This window comes from Schistocerca cancellata, chromosome 1 (genome assembly GCF_023864275.1).
Source record: "Schistocerca cancellata isolate TAMUIC-IGC-003103 chromosome 1, iqSchCanc2.1, whole genome shotgun sequence".
Lineage (NCBI taxonomy): Eukaryota > Metazoa > Arthropoda > Insecta > Orthoptera > Acrididae > Schistocerca > Schistocerca cancellata.
Window position 1 is genome coordinate 821615233 of NC_064626.1, and position 16112 is coordinate 821631344.

General features: G+C 38.7%; 1 protein-coding gene across 1 annotated transcript in view; it reads left to right on the top strand.

The window, feature by feature from the left end:
• LOC126188437 (glutamate-gated chloride channel-like) overlaps nucleotides 1–16112 on the top strand; it is a 161984-nt gene that overhangs the window by 72840 nt on the left and 73032 nt on the right. The window contains exon 4 of the mRNA XM_049930043.1: nucleotides 2352–2419. Coding sequence (XP_049786000.1) covers nucleotides 2352–2419 — 68 coding nt within the window. The remainder of the gene's footprint in view (nucleotides 1–2351; nucleotides 2420–16112) is intronic.

A 16112-nucleotide genomic window follows, 5' to 3' on the forward strand; every position in this document is an offset into this window, starting at 1 on the left:
GCATCCAGTGATGCATACCGGTTGAGGGAGACACGAACGGACAGTCGGTACCGTTGGGCCTTCCTCGGCGTGTTCGGACGGAGTTAGTGGTTAGTTATCCACCATAGAATGCGATTAAATAATTGCGGGACCGGTCGTGTGTGATGGCGTAATAAAGAAACTATTGACGGCTAATGCTGTTACCAGAAGTTATTAAGGAGATTTTAATACTTTTAAAACATTAAATGTTTCGATTACGTATCTAAGCTTTGGATGACCAAACCGTAAAATCATACACCTTGGAAGCTCCTGAACTGCTCAAAACCTCACATATACAGGGTGATTCAAAAAGAATACCACAACTTTAGGAATTTAAAACTCTGCAACGACAAAAGGCAGAACTAAGCACTATCTGTCGGTGAATTAAGGGAGCTATAAAGTTTCATTTAGTTGTACATTTGTTCGCTTGAGGCGCTGTTGACTAGGCGTCAGCGTCAGTTGATGCTAAGATGGCGACCGCTCAACAGAAAGCTTTTTGTGTTATTGAGTACGGCAGAAGTGAATCGACGACAGTTGTTCAGCGTGCATTTCGAACGAAGTATGGTGTTAAACCTCCTGATAGGTGGTGTATTAAACGTTGGTATAAACAGTTTACAGAGAATGGGTGTTTGTGCAAAGGGAAAAGTTCTGAACGGCCGAGAACGAGTGATGAAAATGTAGCACGCATCCAGCAAGCATTTGTTCGCAGCCCAGGAAAATCAACTCGCAGAGCTAGCAGAGAGCTGCAAATTCCACAATCAACTGTATGGAGAGTCCTACGAAAAAGGTTAGTTATGAAACCTTATCGTCTGAAGTTGGTTCAAGCACTGTCTGCAGCTGATAAGATTAAAAGAATCGATTTCTGTGATTTTATCCTTGCTCAAATGGAAACAGATGAATCTTTCGTTTCAAAGATTGTGTTTAGTGATGAAGCAACTTTCCACACTAACGGGAAAGTCAACCGTCACAATGTCTGTATATGGGGCACTGAGAATCCGCGGGAAACAACGCAGTATGAACGTGACTCGCCTAAGGTGAACGTTTTCTGTGCCATTTCAGCCAATGAAGTTTTTGGTCCCTTTTTCTTCGAAGGTGCTACTGTAACTGGACTACAGTATCTGGAGATGTTAGAGAATTGGCTGTTCCCTCAGCTCGAACAAGAAGCACAACAATTCATATTTCAGCAGGATGGAGCGCCACCACATTGGCACTTATCTGTCCGTAACTACCTGAACGTCAACTACCCGAGGCGATGGATCGGCCGCCAGGCAGCCCGTGACAGAGCACTTCATCACTGGCCTCCAAGAAGCCCTGATCTTACCCCCTGCGATTTTTTCTTATGGGGGTATGTTAAGGATATGGTGTTTCGGCCACCTCTCCCAGCCACCATTCATGATTTGAAACGAGAAATAACAGCAGCTATCCAAACTGTTACGCCTGATATGCTACAGAGAGTGTGGAACGAGTTGGAGTATCGGGTTGATATTGCTCGAGTGTCTGGAGGGGGCCATATTGAACATCTCTGAACTTGTTTTTGAGTGAAAAAAAACCTTTTTAAATACTCTTTGTAATGATGTATAAAAGAAGGTTATATTATGTTTCTTTCATTAAATACACATTTTTAAAGTTGTGGTATTCTTTTTGAATCACCCTGTATAATAAACAGTCTGCGTCGTACACTTCTTTTAGTAAAGGTTGGGTGTTAGTAGAATTTTTTCCAAGTTTTATGTGAACCTTCACGACAGTTGGTTTCTCAGTTATCACACTTACCATTCCAACAAAATAAAATGACAATGATTACACGAATGAAGGCCACGGCCTCACATATTTGTCTACAGACACCAGAGGTGCAGCATTCGACTGAGAAGGCTTCACACTTCATAGCTGTTAGTCGTTCATCTTTGGCCCATGGTCCCTTATTTATTGCCTCACCTCTTATGAAAACATAGTGCGGTATACATACCTGAAATTATATCCACAACGTGCAAAACAGTCAACTCTTGTTCTTTTGTCTATGAGAGGCAATTTAGTAGCTTACAGTGTTCCAGAAAGTCAGCACAGTGTTCTTTGTCACACCTCTTTTCTGTACTTACTATCTTGCTTTCTTAGGCCCTCTTTCGTATCACCTTAAACTACAGTTTCCTACAGTTAATTTGTGTTATCTGTTCCTGCTGACGTGTTGTTTTCCCTTAGCGTAAAAACACATGTCGCCATAGCTAAAGGTGTATTCTGCTGGTTGCAGCAATATTTAATAAATGCAAGATAAAAGCTGAGGCAGACACTTTTTCTGTTTGTTGAATAATTATTTGTTTCCTTTGTTTTCTCGTTTGCAGAGAGTCCCACTGTGGTAAAAGTTAACATCTTTGTACGCTCCATCAGCAGAATAGATGATCAGCATATGGTAAGTCCGTCACAACTAACGTACTCTGCCTGCTGCCTCTAGTTCTGCCCTCTACATGCTATAAGCTAGTTAGTGCCCCTTCATGTGGGACGCTGCATGTTGTAGCTTCTGCCTTGTAGTAAATTTATTCAAATATTGAATTTTTCTAATAAGGTCAATCCACGTTGGACGCCAAAGAAGTAGTGAACTGCGCTTGAATGTTTATTGTTGTCATTGGCCAAAGGCCTTGCCGCGGTGGTGACACCGATTCCCGTCAGATAACCGAAGTTAAGAGCTGTCGGGCTGGGCTAGCACTCGGATGGGTCACCGTCTGGGTCTGCCTAGCGCTGTTGGCCGGCTGGGTGCACTCAGCCCTTGTGAGGCCAACTAAGCAGCTATTTGCTTGAGAAGTAGCGGCTCCAGTCACGAAGACTGAAAACGTCCGGGAGACGGTTTGCTGACCATTTGTCCTTCCATATACGCATCCAGTAACGCCTATCGGCCGAGGATGGCACGACGACCGGTCGGTACAGTTGGCCTTCTCGAGGCTTGTTCGGATGAAGTGTGCAGTTTACTGTTATCATTCGTAGAAAACTAATATATATGTAGTCTCAGTGCCAATTTGACTTGGCGTAGGCATGAATGAGAATTGAGCAAGTAAGAAGGGGACGGGGCGAAGGGGGGATGGAGGATGAAGCACTTAGTCCCATCACTTGACGAATCAGTGTTATGCGAAATCGTGAGCGGCTGATACAATGTTGACACAAACTGTCGATTTCGTCTTGTGACGTGTGACTGCCTATTGACAGTAGGCAGTCTTCATCTCCCATGCCCTGCAGCTCTAACGTGGTGATCTGGGCCAGCTCAACTGCATCCTTCTTGTGCTGCTTCACAGTTGGCCCAAACCTTTCAGGTAGACCATAAAACGCAGGCTTTCATGAGCAGATGTCTTAGATGCTAGAAAATCTGCTAAGGTATTTGGACGTGGTCAAGAAAACTTCTCCATTCCTAACATTTCGTCTAGGGCTGCGCTGGACATCTTGAGAGGTGCTGCTCATTTCGCTGAGTCTTGCCGAATAGGCAAAACTTAGTGGACCGAGGAGCATTTCTGAAGATGAGCACCGCAGCACTGTACGGAACGGAAAAGTTTCGCGGATCACAACCACACAACCCAAAAGCCTTACCAGCGCCTCCTGGTAAGAGCCCACCACCGGCCGACCTAGTATTATTATCCTTGCACTTGACGTCTTTTGTCTACGGCGATTAGCTCTCAGATGCGGTGTCACTTTTGTGCTCGGAGACTGAAGTCAGACAAGGGATGCACAGTCGAATGCTTAGAGATTAAAATATCGGAGAACAAGCATGTCCATTGTCATGGAATGGAACATAGACACTGGAATGACTGCAGGAATCCAACTCGTCGTCTAAGCCCTGAGTTGACAGCAAGATGAAGGCTTCGATAAGGCAAATCATTCTAAGATTTGTGTGAAGCAACAAGCAGGTTCCTTCTTCTGAGACATTTATAGATCCTCTCACATTTTCATCGCTCACTGCCCGCATGACACTAGGCCTGAAAACCTTAACATTTTATAGCTCACGGAATTGAAGTATGTATGTTAGTGGCTTATGGATAATTTTTTATCAGGAATTACAGCAGGCATTATTTTTGTTATGCAGTTAAGGAAGACATCATTTATTACAGAAGACACGTTTCTTACTGAAGTATTCAGTACAATGAGAACAAATTGCTAGTGGAGAATTTAGCTAAGAAATTTAGCAGCCTGCACTGGAAGACTAAATACATTACATAATTTGAGGTAGAAAGAATTTGAGAATTTGTAATGAACTGATTGACATTTTTTCAAATACATAGTAATTCAATCTGTACTGATGTGATTATATGTGCGTTATCCACAGATTTATAAGCTTTCCGTTATGCCAACTGGAAGAGAAAACATAGGTTGATGCAAACGAGTGTGAGCGAGAGATCCTGAAAGTCATAAGCAAAAAAAGAAAATAAATAAATAAAAATATGAAAAGTCATATTTGCAACCTTCATTTGATAAGGTCAAATACCTCGCCTGTGGAGTATGTAAATAGGACTCAGCACAAATTCCAGAATAACGGGAACTCAAATGTGTCACAATTTAGAATTCTAACAATGTTACTTATAATCCATCTTGTTTGCAAAATGTTTTTGCATATGACCAGTTTCGGTTCATCTAGAACATGTGACGCAGAATGTGAAAGTTGCTGTATTTGGACGGGTTACTCCTGTAACCGAAATATCAGATCTGAAGATGGTTCTAGATGATCCGAAACCGGTCATATGAATAAACATTTTGCAATGAAAACAGATTATAAGTAACATTGTAAAATCACTGATTGCGGCTATCCTATCAGACATTATGTCTGTTTTTGCATAGAACTGTAAGTTTGGAAAATATGTGGGTCTGTAGAATATTAAGTTGAGCTAGTGAAAAAAGTTATATTGGCCTTACTGACATATATTTTGACGTAAGAATTAAGGAACACTCCTATATCAGTAGTAAAGAGACATTGGGCTTACATATTCCAAGAGAAAAGACATACACCATCCGTCTAAAAATTTCCGTCAGTTTATCTCCTGGCGTATATGCATCGCCAGTTTGAAGTAACATCTGTAAACCACAGATGTACATTCGACCAGTCAGTTGTGAACACGCAGTGTTTAGTAGTGGATGTGCGACATTATCTCAACGTTGTTGTACTACAAATTACAGTGGAGCCACTTTCCTAAGTCATCTTCAGGTTGAAGCTCTTCTTTCCGAGTTTGCTTACAAATTAATTTGTTTCTGGAGGTGTTCGCCTTTAGCAAAGCGCCATTGTTTCCTTTCCTTCTATTGCCCAGACATGTTTCACTGAGTTACAAAGTCATCAGTGTGCTTACATTTTTTTTCTATTGAAAAGGAAAAATGCCCTTTACCATATGTACAAACAAACACACACACACACACACACACACACACACACACACACACACACATATATATATATATATATATATATATATATATATATATATATATATATATGTGTGTGTGTGTGTGTGTGTGTGTGTGTGTGTGTGTGCGTATGTGTGTGTCTTGCTAAACGATCACAACAGTAAAATTCGAGAAATTAGAACTAATATACACATCAAAAAAAGTTTTACATCACCTCGTTTCCGAGAGTTTCGGAACTTTACAGAAAATTGGAATAGAGATCAAGATAAACATCATTTCCAAACTATATATATATATAGTTTCAGAAAAAGTTCAGAAATCTGAGAAGCAGACAAAAGTTTTGTGTATACAACTTTTGTTAACACGTGTTGGGTTTTCCTGATTTTTTTATGCATTGCATTACAGCTGGTTTTCTTTCGCAGTCTGTCAATTATAATCACATAGAATTTATTGTAAAAAAGTTATTTACCTTCAAATTTTACAAATGGAAATGTTCTGGTTCAGCCCAGTATTGATTCTACATAGAAGATTGTGTGTGTGTTTGTGTCTGTATTTGTAATATGTTCCCCTTACTATTGCTGGTTTCCCATTATTTTTACTGTGAAAAACTGCCCTATGTAACTTTCACTATCACTGATTAGAAACTAGGAAAACAAGATGACGGACAGTTGACTAGTTGAAGGCCGAGCGGTTCTAGGCGCTTCAGTCTGGAACCGCGCGACCGCTACTGTTGCAGGTTCGAATCCTGTCTCGGGCATGGATGTGTGTGATGTCCTTAGGTTAGTTAGGTTGAAGTATTTCTAAGTTCTAGGGAACTGATGACCTCAGGTGTTAAGTTCCCATTGTGCTCAGAACCATTTTCTTTTCATAGTTGAATGTGTTGTTGGTGGGAGTTTTAAATTTATGTGACATTGTGTGTGTGTGTGTGTGTGTGTGTGTAAGTAGGTGAAGGTTTGTGAATTTTGTTCAGCTATATTCCATTATTTAGTCTGTGTATGTGTGTTTCTCTCCCAGTTCTTTGAGGACAGAGAACATATTTTCGTTACAGAGAGCTTGCGTACATTCATTGAATACTTGTTTTCCTTCGGGTATGGCCTTCTGTATTTGGCAGTTTCCTTCAATTATCAATTTTTGTGGTGGGCTGTTGCTGCAGTTGAGAATTTTCATGCCGGTGGTGATAACTGTTGGGCTGTATTCATGTTGACTGAACATCTTATGATCATGGAACGCATCCCAACAGACATCAATACCGGCTCGAAAATTCTCAAGTGCAACAACATCCCAGCACAATACTAACGATTTAAGGAAACTACCAAACACAAAAAGCCATAGTCGAAGGAGAAATAGTATAAATGAAAACGCCACTCTCTGCAACAGAACTCCGTTCCCTCCCGTGAAGAACTATCAGACAGCACCAACCCATAAACACACATATACACACATTAATAAATAATTAAACGAAAACAGCATACCTTTACCTACCTACAAAGGCGCCTACACAGCAATAAAAATTTTAAAAAAGTTATTATCTAATAACCCAAAAAGCCCTCAATCTACTCTCTCTCTCTCTCTCTCTCTCTCTCACACACACACACACACACACACACACACACACACACACACAAACACATCAGTGAAATTAGATGGAAGGTCAGCGTTGGCCGTAATTTTGATGGCTTATTGACAGCAAAATCGATTTTCAATCACATACATAATGATCATCTTTAGTGCTGTAGTGTACCAATTAAAACTCATAGGGACTGATGTCAAGTTATTATCATTAACCAAAGCTATGAAACGATCACAATATACACTAAAGCACTGAAGATGATCATTATGTGATTGAAAATCGATTTTGCTGTCAATAAGCCATCAAAATTACGGCCAACGCTGACCTTCCTTCTAATTTCACGTGTATGGTCGTTGTGCACACAGCACTATATGGAGTCGCCAGTCAATAAAACACAACAGTGGCAGATACACCTCATAAAGATTCAAAATTCCCATCCAGAACACATTCAGCTGTTCGCCATCTTGTTTCCGTAGTCTATGAAAGGTGGCAATGAAAGTTAATAGTGCAATGTTCCACATTGAAGATAATGGGGAAAGCAGGAAAAAATAAGTGAAACATATTGCAGACAGAGACAAAAACATACATACATATACACATACACAATCACACAATCTTCCAAAGAGAATTAATTAATGTTAGGCCTAACCACAACATTTCCAATCGTGAAATTTCGAGGTAAATAACTTTTCTACGTTAACATCAATATGGTTGCAGGTGACACTGTGAACGAAAAACAACTGTAATGTAAAGGACACAAAATCAGAAAAACCAAAGCATGTGATAGCAAAGTGTATATACAAAACCTTATGTGATTTTCAAGCTTTTAAGTACTTCCTTAAAAACTTGAATTTATATTTGTAAAACTAGTAAAAATCATTTTTGCCTGTTTAATAGAAAAAAATAAAAACCCACTAATGACGCTGAAACTTCAGCGAAATATGTCTGGATACTATAAGTAAATAAAACAATAGTGTTTTGCGCAAGGTGGAGTACCTCCTTTAACAAATCCCTAAATGAGGTGTTCAAGAGTTTCTCTATAACATTTCCAAAACGAGAAAAACGTTTGCAAAGTTTGTCCTGCACACCTTGACTCCCAAACAAAATAACGACTTGGATGCGTGCTGCAACTTGATTGAAATGTAAAATGCGGACAATTATTTTCTGGAAAAAAGGAAAATCATTAATGGTTATGAGATATGGGGTTGTCAATACAAAGCTACCACAAAGCGACAAAGTACAGAAATTCACACGAAGAATCAAGGCTTTGACGACATAATCGACATTTAAACCAATGTAACATCCGAGTTTAACAATATCTCAAAGAAGGACATTTCTGGCAGTTCCACATGGTTGTATGGACGTTCGGTGCGCTGTACTCGAATCATGGGAGACAATCTACAGAAAATCTGAAGCATTATAGCCAGTATCATAATGTTTCTCTATTTTCTGTTAATTAGTATCTAAACTTTTTGGACTGACAATGTCCATAGCATTAAATAACAATTTAAAATTTAATGCTAAACTGGAAAAAGGTGATGGCTATATATTGTAGGCGAACTCGAAATTTCTATTACGAGAGAAAGGATCCGAACAAACACCTCAGTGAGCTGAACGAATTTGCAACTCAAGTATATTTTCATATCTATGACAATCTATTTGAGACAGTTTTTGGGGCAAGCGGGTGTTTCCCATGCTGATGAGGGAGGAATGCAAACTGTACCGCTCGGACTGCCTGGCCACTTCCGAGTATCTGGCCAGCGAAATCCTCGCAGCCAGCAGGACCGTGCCACGAAGTGCGGGCAAAATGTATCCACAAACTGCACACCGTATAAACGTGGAATAGATTAATAATTGAAATGCATCTTAGGAAGTGACATAGTGGTGCATTTTATTTTTGATAGTTTTTACGTTTAATAGATTTCTGGTTATGTAGTGTATTCTAAGGCGTAGGGAATGAGGCACCGCTGATTTCACTTACAAAGTTTAGTAATTTACCCTCCAATGGTGTGGACACTCTCGCGATGGTGCTTTTCCCCGAATCGAGGAACTCTCGGTACACGTTTGTCACAACGGCATCTGGAAAGTTCAGTACCTGCACTAATCTCTAAGTCAATTGCGCAGGGTTGCATGTGTGTCATGATAATTATTTTAAACGATAGAAATAACGAACGGCCGATCTATACGATGAAAAGCGGATGTGTGTTGCTGGGAAACAGGGGGAGGGCGGCCCGATTTTGCACCTCGAACTGTAACTTATAACCAAACCACTACTATTGTAATTTAGTATGCTTTTACCTAAATAACAGAAACCCTGTCCCTGTGTTGCCACGTACAACCCTTTTACTAAAATTTAGTTCAGTTTCCGAATACAGTAAACTACGGGAGGATAGCCCTGTTTATAGGAAAAGATAATCAATAGAGTTACCCTTTTTACAGGATTTGATTGTGTGATGTGTCTAATGGATAAGTAAATCAGACTATTCACTTCTTTTCCTAAGATCTTACCCAGCGATTAGACAGAAATGCAATATGAATAATATTATAATGAAGCTAGGACAGCCCAGTTCCAAGTTTATTTAGTGGTTTGAAACGTGTACTAATGGTCGGCATCCAATCCAGCCAATGAAACAGTGAAGTATTGGAAAAGCAGAAGTATGAATTTTGTCTACTTTCTTGCTACTGTTTAATTTTGTTCTGCAAATATATATTACTCCACTTAAACAATGTTGAACTACACCCTTATACGTTAAATTTTTAAAAGGGGAAAAGCCCAATAGATAACTTCAAGGAAGCTAAAAAAAATTGGCCAGGGGGGACCTTTGGAAAAGGACTTTCCATAATCAACAAACTGAAATACTGAAATACATAGATACTAAAGCACACACTTTTTATTCTGAACATGTCACTTCAAGGAAACCTCTTTCTTACTGGAATTTACTTTCAGAAACTATTAATCTTTGAACTAACTGCGTATAGTCATTTAAAAGATTCTAGTAACTTTTTTTCACTCTTTTACGCAAGCGAACTTTTACTGTATAACTTTGCAATTGTTAAGAATTTGTTTTAATATTTACACAAAAACAGTTTAAATGGTGCCTCTTTATATTAACTTGGCACTTCATAAGTCTGTAAAACGGGATACTCTGATTAATCAAACACCAGGAAGGAGCCCTATATAGGTGTATGATTAGGATGAAATGACAGGGTGAATCAGTTTCTTTAAAGTTCAAGAATGATAATTAAAACACAGTTCAAATTAATGGTTCACGCTGTACAAAAGTAAAAATACAAAAAACCTTGTCTGTTGGCTGTAGGCTTGTGTGTGGCGAACAATTATGACGGCTACACTATCCAGTGTACAGCCTGCAAGAATCTTACTGTATGGGCTCGATTTCCCTTCTTGGTGTCGTTCAGTTTTACATACAGTAGCCCAACGACTCGCAGCTACGCCATAAGCCGTCTGCAGTCTTCATCTGAAGCAATTTTGTGCAAATTTGCAGGCAAAGCTTCTGCTGCTCCACTAGGGTGTTGCCTCAGTTACTGCGGCATACAGATTGTGTGACTTGCTTCCCTCACTTTGATAGATGTCATATATAATTTTTTATCTGAATTTTTGATATCTGCATCGACTTTGCACGAGCAGCGATGTTGTAAGGTGTATCACAGAAGTTAAGTGAATAACTTCGAGCTGCGCAAGGGTGCAATGAGACAGACAATGTTTGGGTTTGATAGAGGGAGAGTCGAAGTTCAGCTGTGCTAGAGCTAGGCTGTTAATGTTAAGTAGTGTTAGTGAGGAAGCTATGGCAATATTATGATTCAAATTTGATGTTTCAATTTATCATTTTGTTCAATCAATATGATTATGAAACCGATTTGTGAAGGATAAAATCTAATGGAATGTCAAGTAAATACAATAATGTTATTTTTTTCACTATTGCTGCGCCATTAACTAACTTGGTTAATATACTGAAAGTTGTTAGATTTGAGAGATAGGAAAGTGCATTGTTTGGATGTTGAGGAGTTCATTAAATATAAAATCTGCCTTGAGCACTTTTTTCTTAATATTCAAAAATATGTCATTTATGAACATATTTCATTTTCTTACCAACCTATCTCCTACAATTCTTTTTAATGGATCATTTAACCAAGTGTGTTCGATAAACAGTTCGATTGAAATTAACAAAGAACTCATTGCACCTGTCGAGTGTCTCTCTGTAGATACAGTAATTTGCATCTTTAGCATAGCAGCGCTCAAGACAGAGCAGTATTGCAATGTGTTAACTAGATTTGTGGAGAAAAGAGATAAAGGGGAAATTTTATGATTTTTTTATTTATTCAATCAGGGCCAACTTATGTTATCAGAGATAGCTCTTGTGACCAAATTTTGCTAAACCAGTTACTCTAGTTTTCATGTCCATGTTAATTATTCAGGCAGTTCATACTGTTCAAAATTCTTGCAGTCAGATTGGTAACTTCTACAGTATGAAATACTTCCCTTTTCCTTATTAGAAGTAATTACTTTTGCAGTGCAGCCTTGTCTTCACATTACGACAGTTCATTTATTATCGCAGCTCAGGCTTACAATCAGAAACAAGAGTACTTCAGTCTGTATTTCTATTTATTTAGATAATTTTCTGCTTGCTCTAGGTAGCGTGCCAGTTCGCTCTTGCCACCTTCTCCACTCCCCAGAGCCACTTCCGTTTCAAATAAAAGCATGCTCCCTTTTACGTGACACATATTTCTTACATTGTCCTTAGGCGTGACCATTTCTTACAATTGTAAAATTTACCTGAACATGAACAGTTTATACACACAAATATTTTAAATACAAAATTACATCAGAAAATTATTTAGCGTAATAAGCAATTTACATAGTATTTTACATACATTACTCACATACAATGTAAAGAACTTCAACCTCCAATATACTACACTTCACTTTACACACACAGAAAATATATAACCAATATGCGAAAATTTTAAAGTAATAAATTATAAAAATTTAAGTGAACCATAAACGAATAATGTTATAAACGGACAGTGAGGAAAAAATAGCTTTACTACGCCGAATTACGAGAGGAAAAAAAAGAAGCAAGATAAGCAAATTGCGACAATGAAATTTAGTATTACTGCTTCCCTACATATTCATATTCCCCCTTCAATGAGTCTCATTTTCCCAACAACGTGTTATTTGGCTCAAAACATGACTGTTCACGAAAGATCTACTCTCTAAAATCACAAGACGGCCACAGACAGTAACAGGGAGAGGCGGTATCTCCAAAGACGATGACAGAGTCAAGGTTTCGACAATAAGTAAAATGTTTATGATTTATTGTATTATATGTAAAATTTCGCACACTTTGCAAGCACACTGAAAATTACGCAGCCTTGCATATTGGCACCACTGATAAGAACTTTTAGGTTAAGCAGCTGTCGTGTTCGAAAAACGTTCGTAAGGTGTACAACACTTGCATTCTCTATGGACCTTCAAAGTAAATATTTCTGCTTCTAAATTGTTTCTACAACTTATTAATATACTCACAGCTTGCACACCTATCGTAACAGGCAGATGTATACTAAAATCCGAGCAAAATAAAATTGTATTACATGTAAGATTTAGCACACTCTGCAAGTGCAATGGACCATCATATTAAATGTTTCCTCATCTACACACGGAAAACCTAAGCATATATCTAATTACTTCTAAACTTCTTAATAATTTGCAGGCATTTAGATTCTTGTGTACAGAAGCATTATTTTTCTACTGCCTGTCAGATGGTCCTCTATTTACAGGAAACTGTAAGTCAGTATCACACAGCAATGATAGGCAAAGGGTAAAACTAACGGCTAACAGCTACAGGTTAATGGCTAAAGCCTAACATCTAACGCCAAATGACTAGCACCTAACGGCAAACAGCCAACACCTAACGGCAAACAGCTAACACTTAACAGCAAACAGCTAACAGATAACAGCTAACATCTAACAGCTAACGGAAAATGAATAATGCCTAATGCGTAACACGTCCAGTCAATACCATAATAACATATAAGCTGTTAATAGTCACACATTGCTGTGGCTCAATCTGGTTAAATGAAACAGAAAGAAAAGAGAAATCACATGTTTCTAAAATGTACCGAGATTGGAAGTATGCTCTAATCTTCTTATCTCCCACCCCGCTCCCTTGCCTCGTCCCTCTACTTCCCCCCCTTTCTTTATCCATTCCATCCTAATTCCTCCTCTCCCTGTCCATCTTCTCTTCCATCCTCTCTCCATCACCTCCTGCCCTCCTCTCTACTCCTCTCTCTGTTCACCACTTCCTCTACGTTTCTATGTCCATCTCTTCCTCCCTCTCGTTCTCCATCTCCTCCTGCCCCCTGTCTCTGTCCATTTCCTCCTTTTCGCTTTCTATCCTCATTTCTTCTCACTCCTGTCTTTATCTGCTCTTCCCACTCTCTCTCTCTGATCTTGAGCTTTGTTTATTGTTATTGCATAATCAGATTCTGTAGCAGTATTTTAATCATAAGGCGACAAAACATAAATAAAACTTTCCTGTTTGCTACCAACGTTTCATTGTTATATTTATCTTTTATATACATTAAAACACAGAGCCTATGTCCGTCCGAACGTTCATTAGAACATAATATAAAAATTTAAAATGTAACAGTCAAGTACAATTTTGGTAAACATTTTTAGAATACAGTGATCAATAGATTATTATACTTTAAGTGAAGTTCAATCTTGATCACAACACTTATGTCTCAATAACATAGGTGACCGGTTTCGGTTATATTTATATAACCATCTTCAGACCCATGGCTTCCTTGGAGGATGGTAGGTGGAGCTCTCCTCAGCTGCTACGAAGTCAACTGATCAGTTGACTTCGTAGAAGCTGAGGAGAGCTCCGCCTACCATGGTCTGAAGATGGTTACATAAATATAACCGAAACTGGTCACCTATGTTATTGAGACATAAGTGTTGTGATCAAGACTGAACTTTAGTTAAAATATAGCTGTCAAGTAATTTTGGAGACTTTTGATATTAACTTTTCCTCTTTATGTATTACATATTTAATTAACGATGTATAAAACTAGGTATATAATAGCATGTGCGTATTCAAATACAGTGTTGAGTAATAATTTAGAAGCAATCGATGAAGAAATTTTGGAGATTTAAGATGTAAAGGAACATTACCATTTTTATTGACTTTCCCCATAACTATTACAAACATATTTATGTATTATATGTGATGCTTCAGTAGGTATATTAAAATACGCGCGGATTCCAGTGAAACCCTATGACAAAAATTCAAAGCAATCTGTGATCAATTTCCGGGGACTTACAATTATTGAGCAAACGAAAATTTATATTTTTATTTATATAAATTTCAAAGGTAATACAGTTTGTATCTCCAGTAACTGACATCCATCTAGTAACAGAAAATTATTTAATATTCAGCAACACCTAATGCCTAATGGCTAATACATAACACACGAGGAAACAGCATTGTAAGAGACTGCAGGGGTAATAGGGTTTCCCTCCTCTGCAGTATCTGAGATCCATCTGGCGATAAAATATTTTTTAAGGCCCACTAACATCTAACGCCTAACGGCTAATACATCATTCAGACGCCCCCAGGCAATAATGTTATAATACAATATACTCATATTGAGGTGGTAACACCGTTTTTCCCTTCCAGCAGCTGACATCCACTGCAGATACACAGATACACTCTTTCAGCACTCGTTACTAGTATGAAGTATTATTACTATACATCAGCATTGAATTGAAGTATGTGAACGATGTTTATGCTAAATAGACGTTTGTAGCACTAGGTGCTAGGTGTTAGGCGTAAGTGGTTAGGCTATAGGTGTTAGCTGTCAGACATTAGCCATTAGCTGTTAGGCATTAGCCATTAGACATTAGCTGTTAGCATTAGACATTAGGTGTTAAGCATTACTGGATCTTAAATAATATTTTAAAACCAGATGGATGTCTGCTACCGGATCATAAACAGCATTGTATCCTTAGAAGCTGCGAGTTAGATCCTCCACAGTGATCTACATGAATTTAATCTTCGTAGATCTTCAACCATATGGTTAGTTAGCAGCAGTTCGTCATTCATTTCTTTCTCCGGTCTTCCTCTTGAGAGCGCTAGAGGAGGGGCAGCTGGTATCTTCCATGATCTGGATGATGTATTATAGTCTCGGTCTGCCTCTTGTATTTTTCCCTTTTGGTGTCTCTTCAATGATACGTTTAATCATATGCTCATGTCTCAGCAGATGGCCGATCCATGTGTCAATTCTGTGCAGCAGCACACTCCAAGCAAACGTCTTTATGAGGTTTTTCCTGAGATGCTTGTCTGTGCTGCTGGATGCGAAAAGGTTTCCTCTCTCGTGTCAAAAGCAGCTTTGGCCTGGTGTGTTCGACTCACAATATCCTTCCTTGACCTTCCGTCTGATGTAATTTTACTCCCTGCATAGACAAAGGATTCGACGTCTCCAGTGGCTAATTGTTAACTGAGCATTGGACAACGGTGTTAAGTCTTCTCACCATTAAGATTTTTATTTTACCTTTACTAATTTTCATATTATAGGAAGAGCTGGGGGTGGTTTCCACCTGAACCAGCATCGTTTCTAATTTTTCTGCATCTTAACTTGACACTGCGATGTCATCAGCGAATCTCAGCACATATATTTTGCTTCCATGAATTAAATTCCTCTTATGTTTCCTAGTTTCTCCATAACTTCACTATTGCCCTCTGAATCTATCCGTTGAATAAGACAGGAGAGAGTGAGCAGCCCTGTCGTCGACCCTGCCTAGTAGCAGCCTTTTCTTGATTATCTCTACACATCACAGCCACCTCTATACAGTCTCTGCATTAATGTTCAGCTTTTATACTTTATGCCAATCTCTCTTAGCTTGTTAAAAAGCTGTCGCCAGTCTACCCTGTCGAACGCTTTTTCTAAATTGTTAAAGGCAATATATGCGTCTTCACAGTTCTTTATTTTTTCCTCAAGAATTAAGCGTAAGGCGAGTACTGCTTTTCGTGCGCCTACAACTCTTCTAAAGCCGATATGGTCGTCTGTGATCATTTTATCTATCCGGCCTTCTATCCACTTTAGAATGATAGAGGTCAAGATCTTCGAGGCGTGTGAT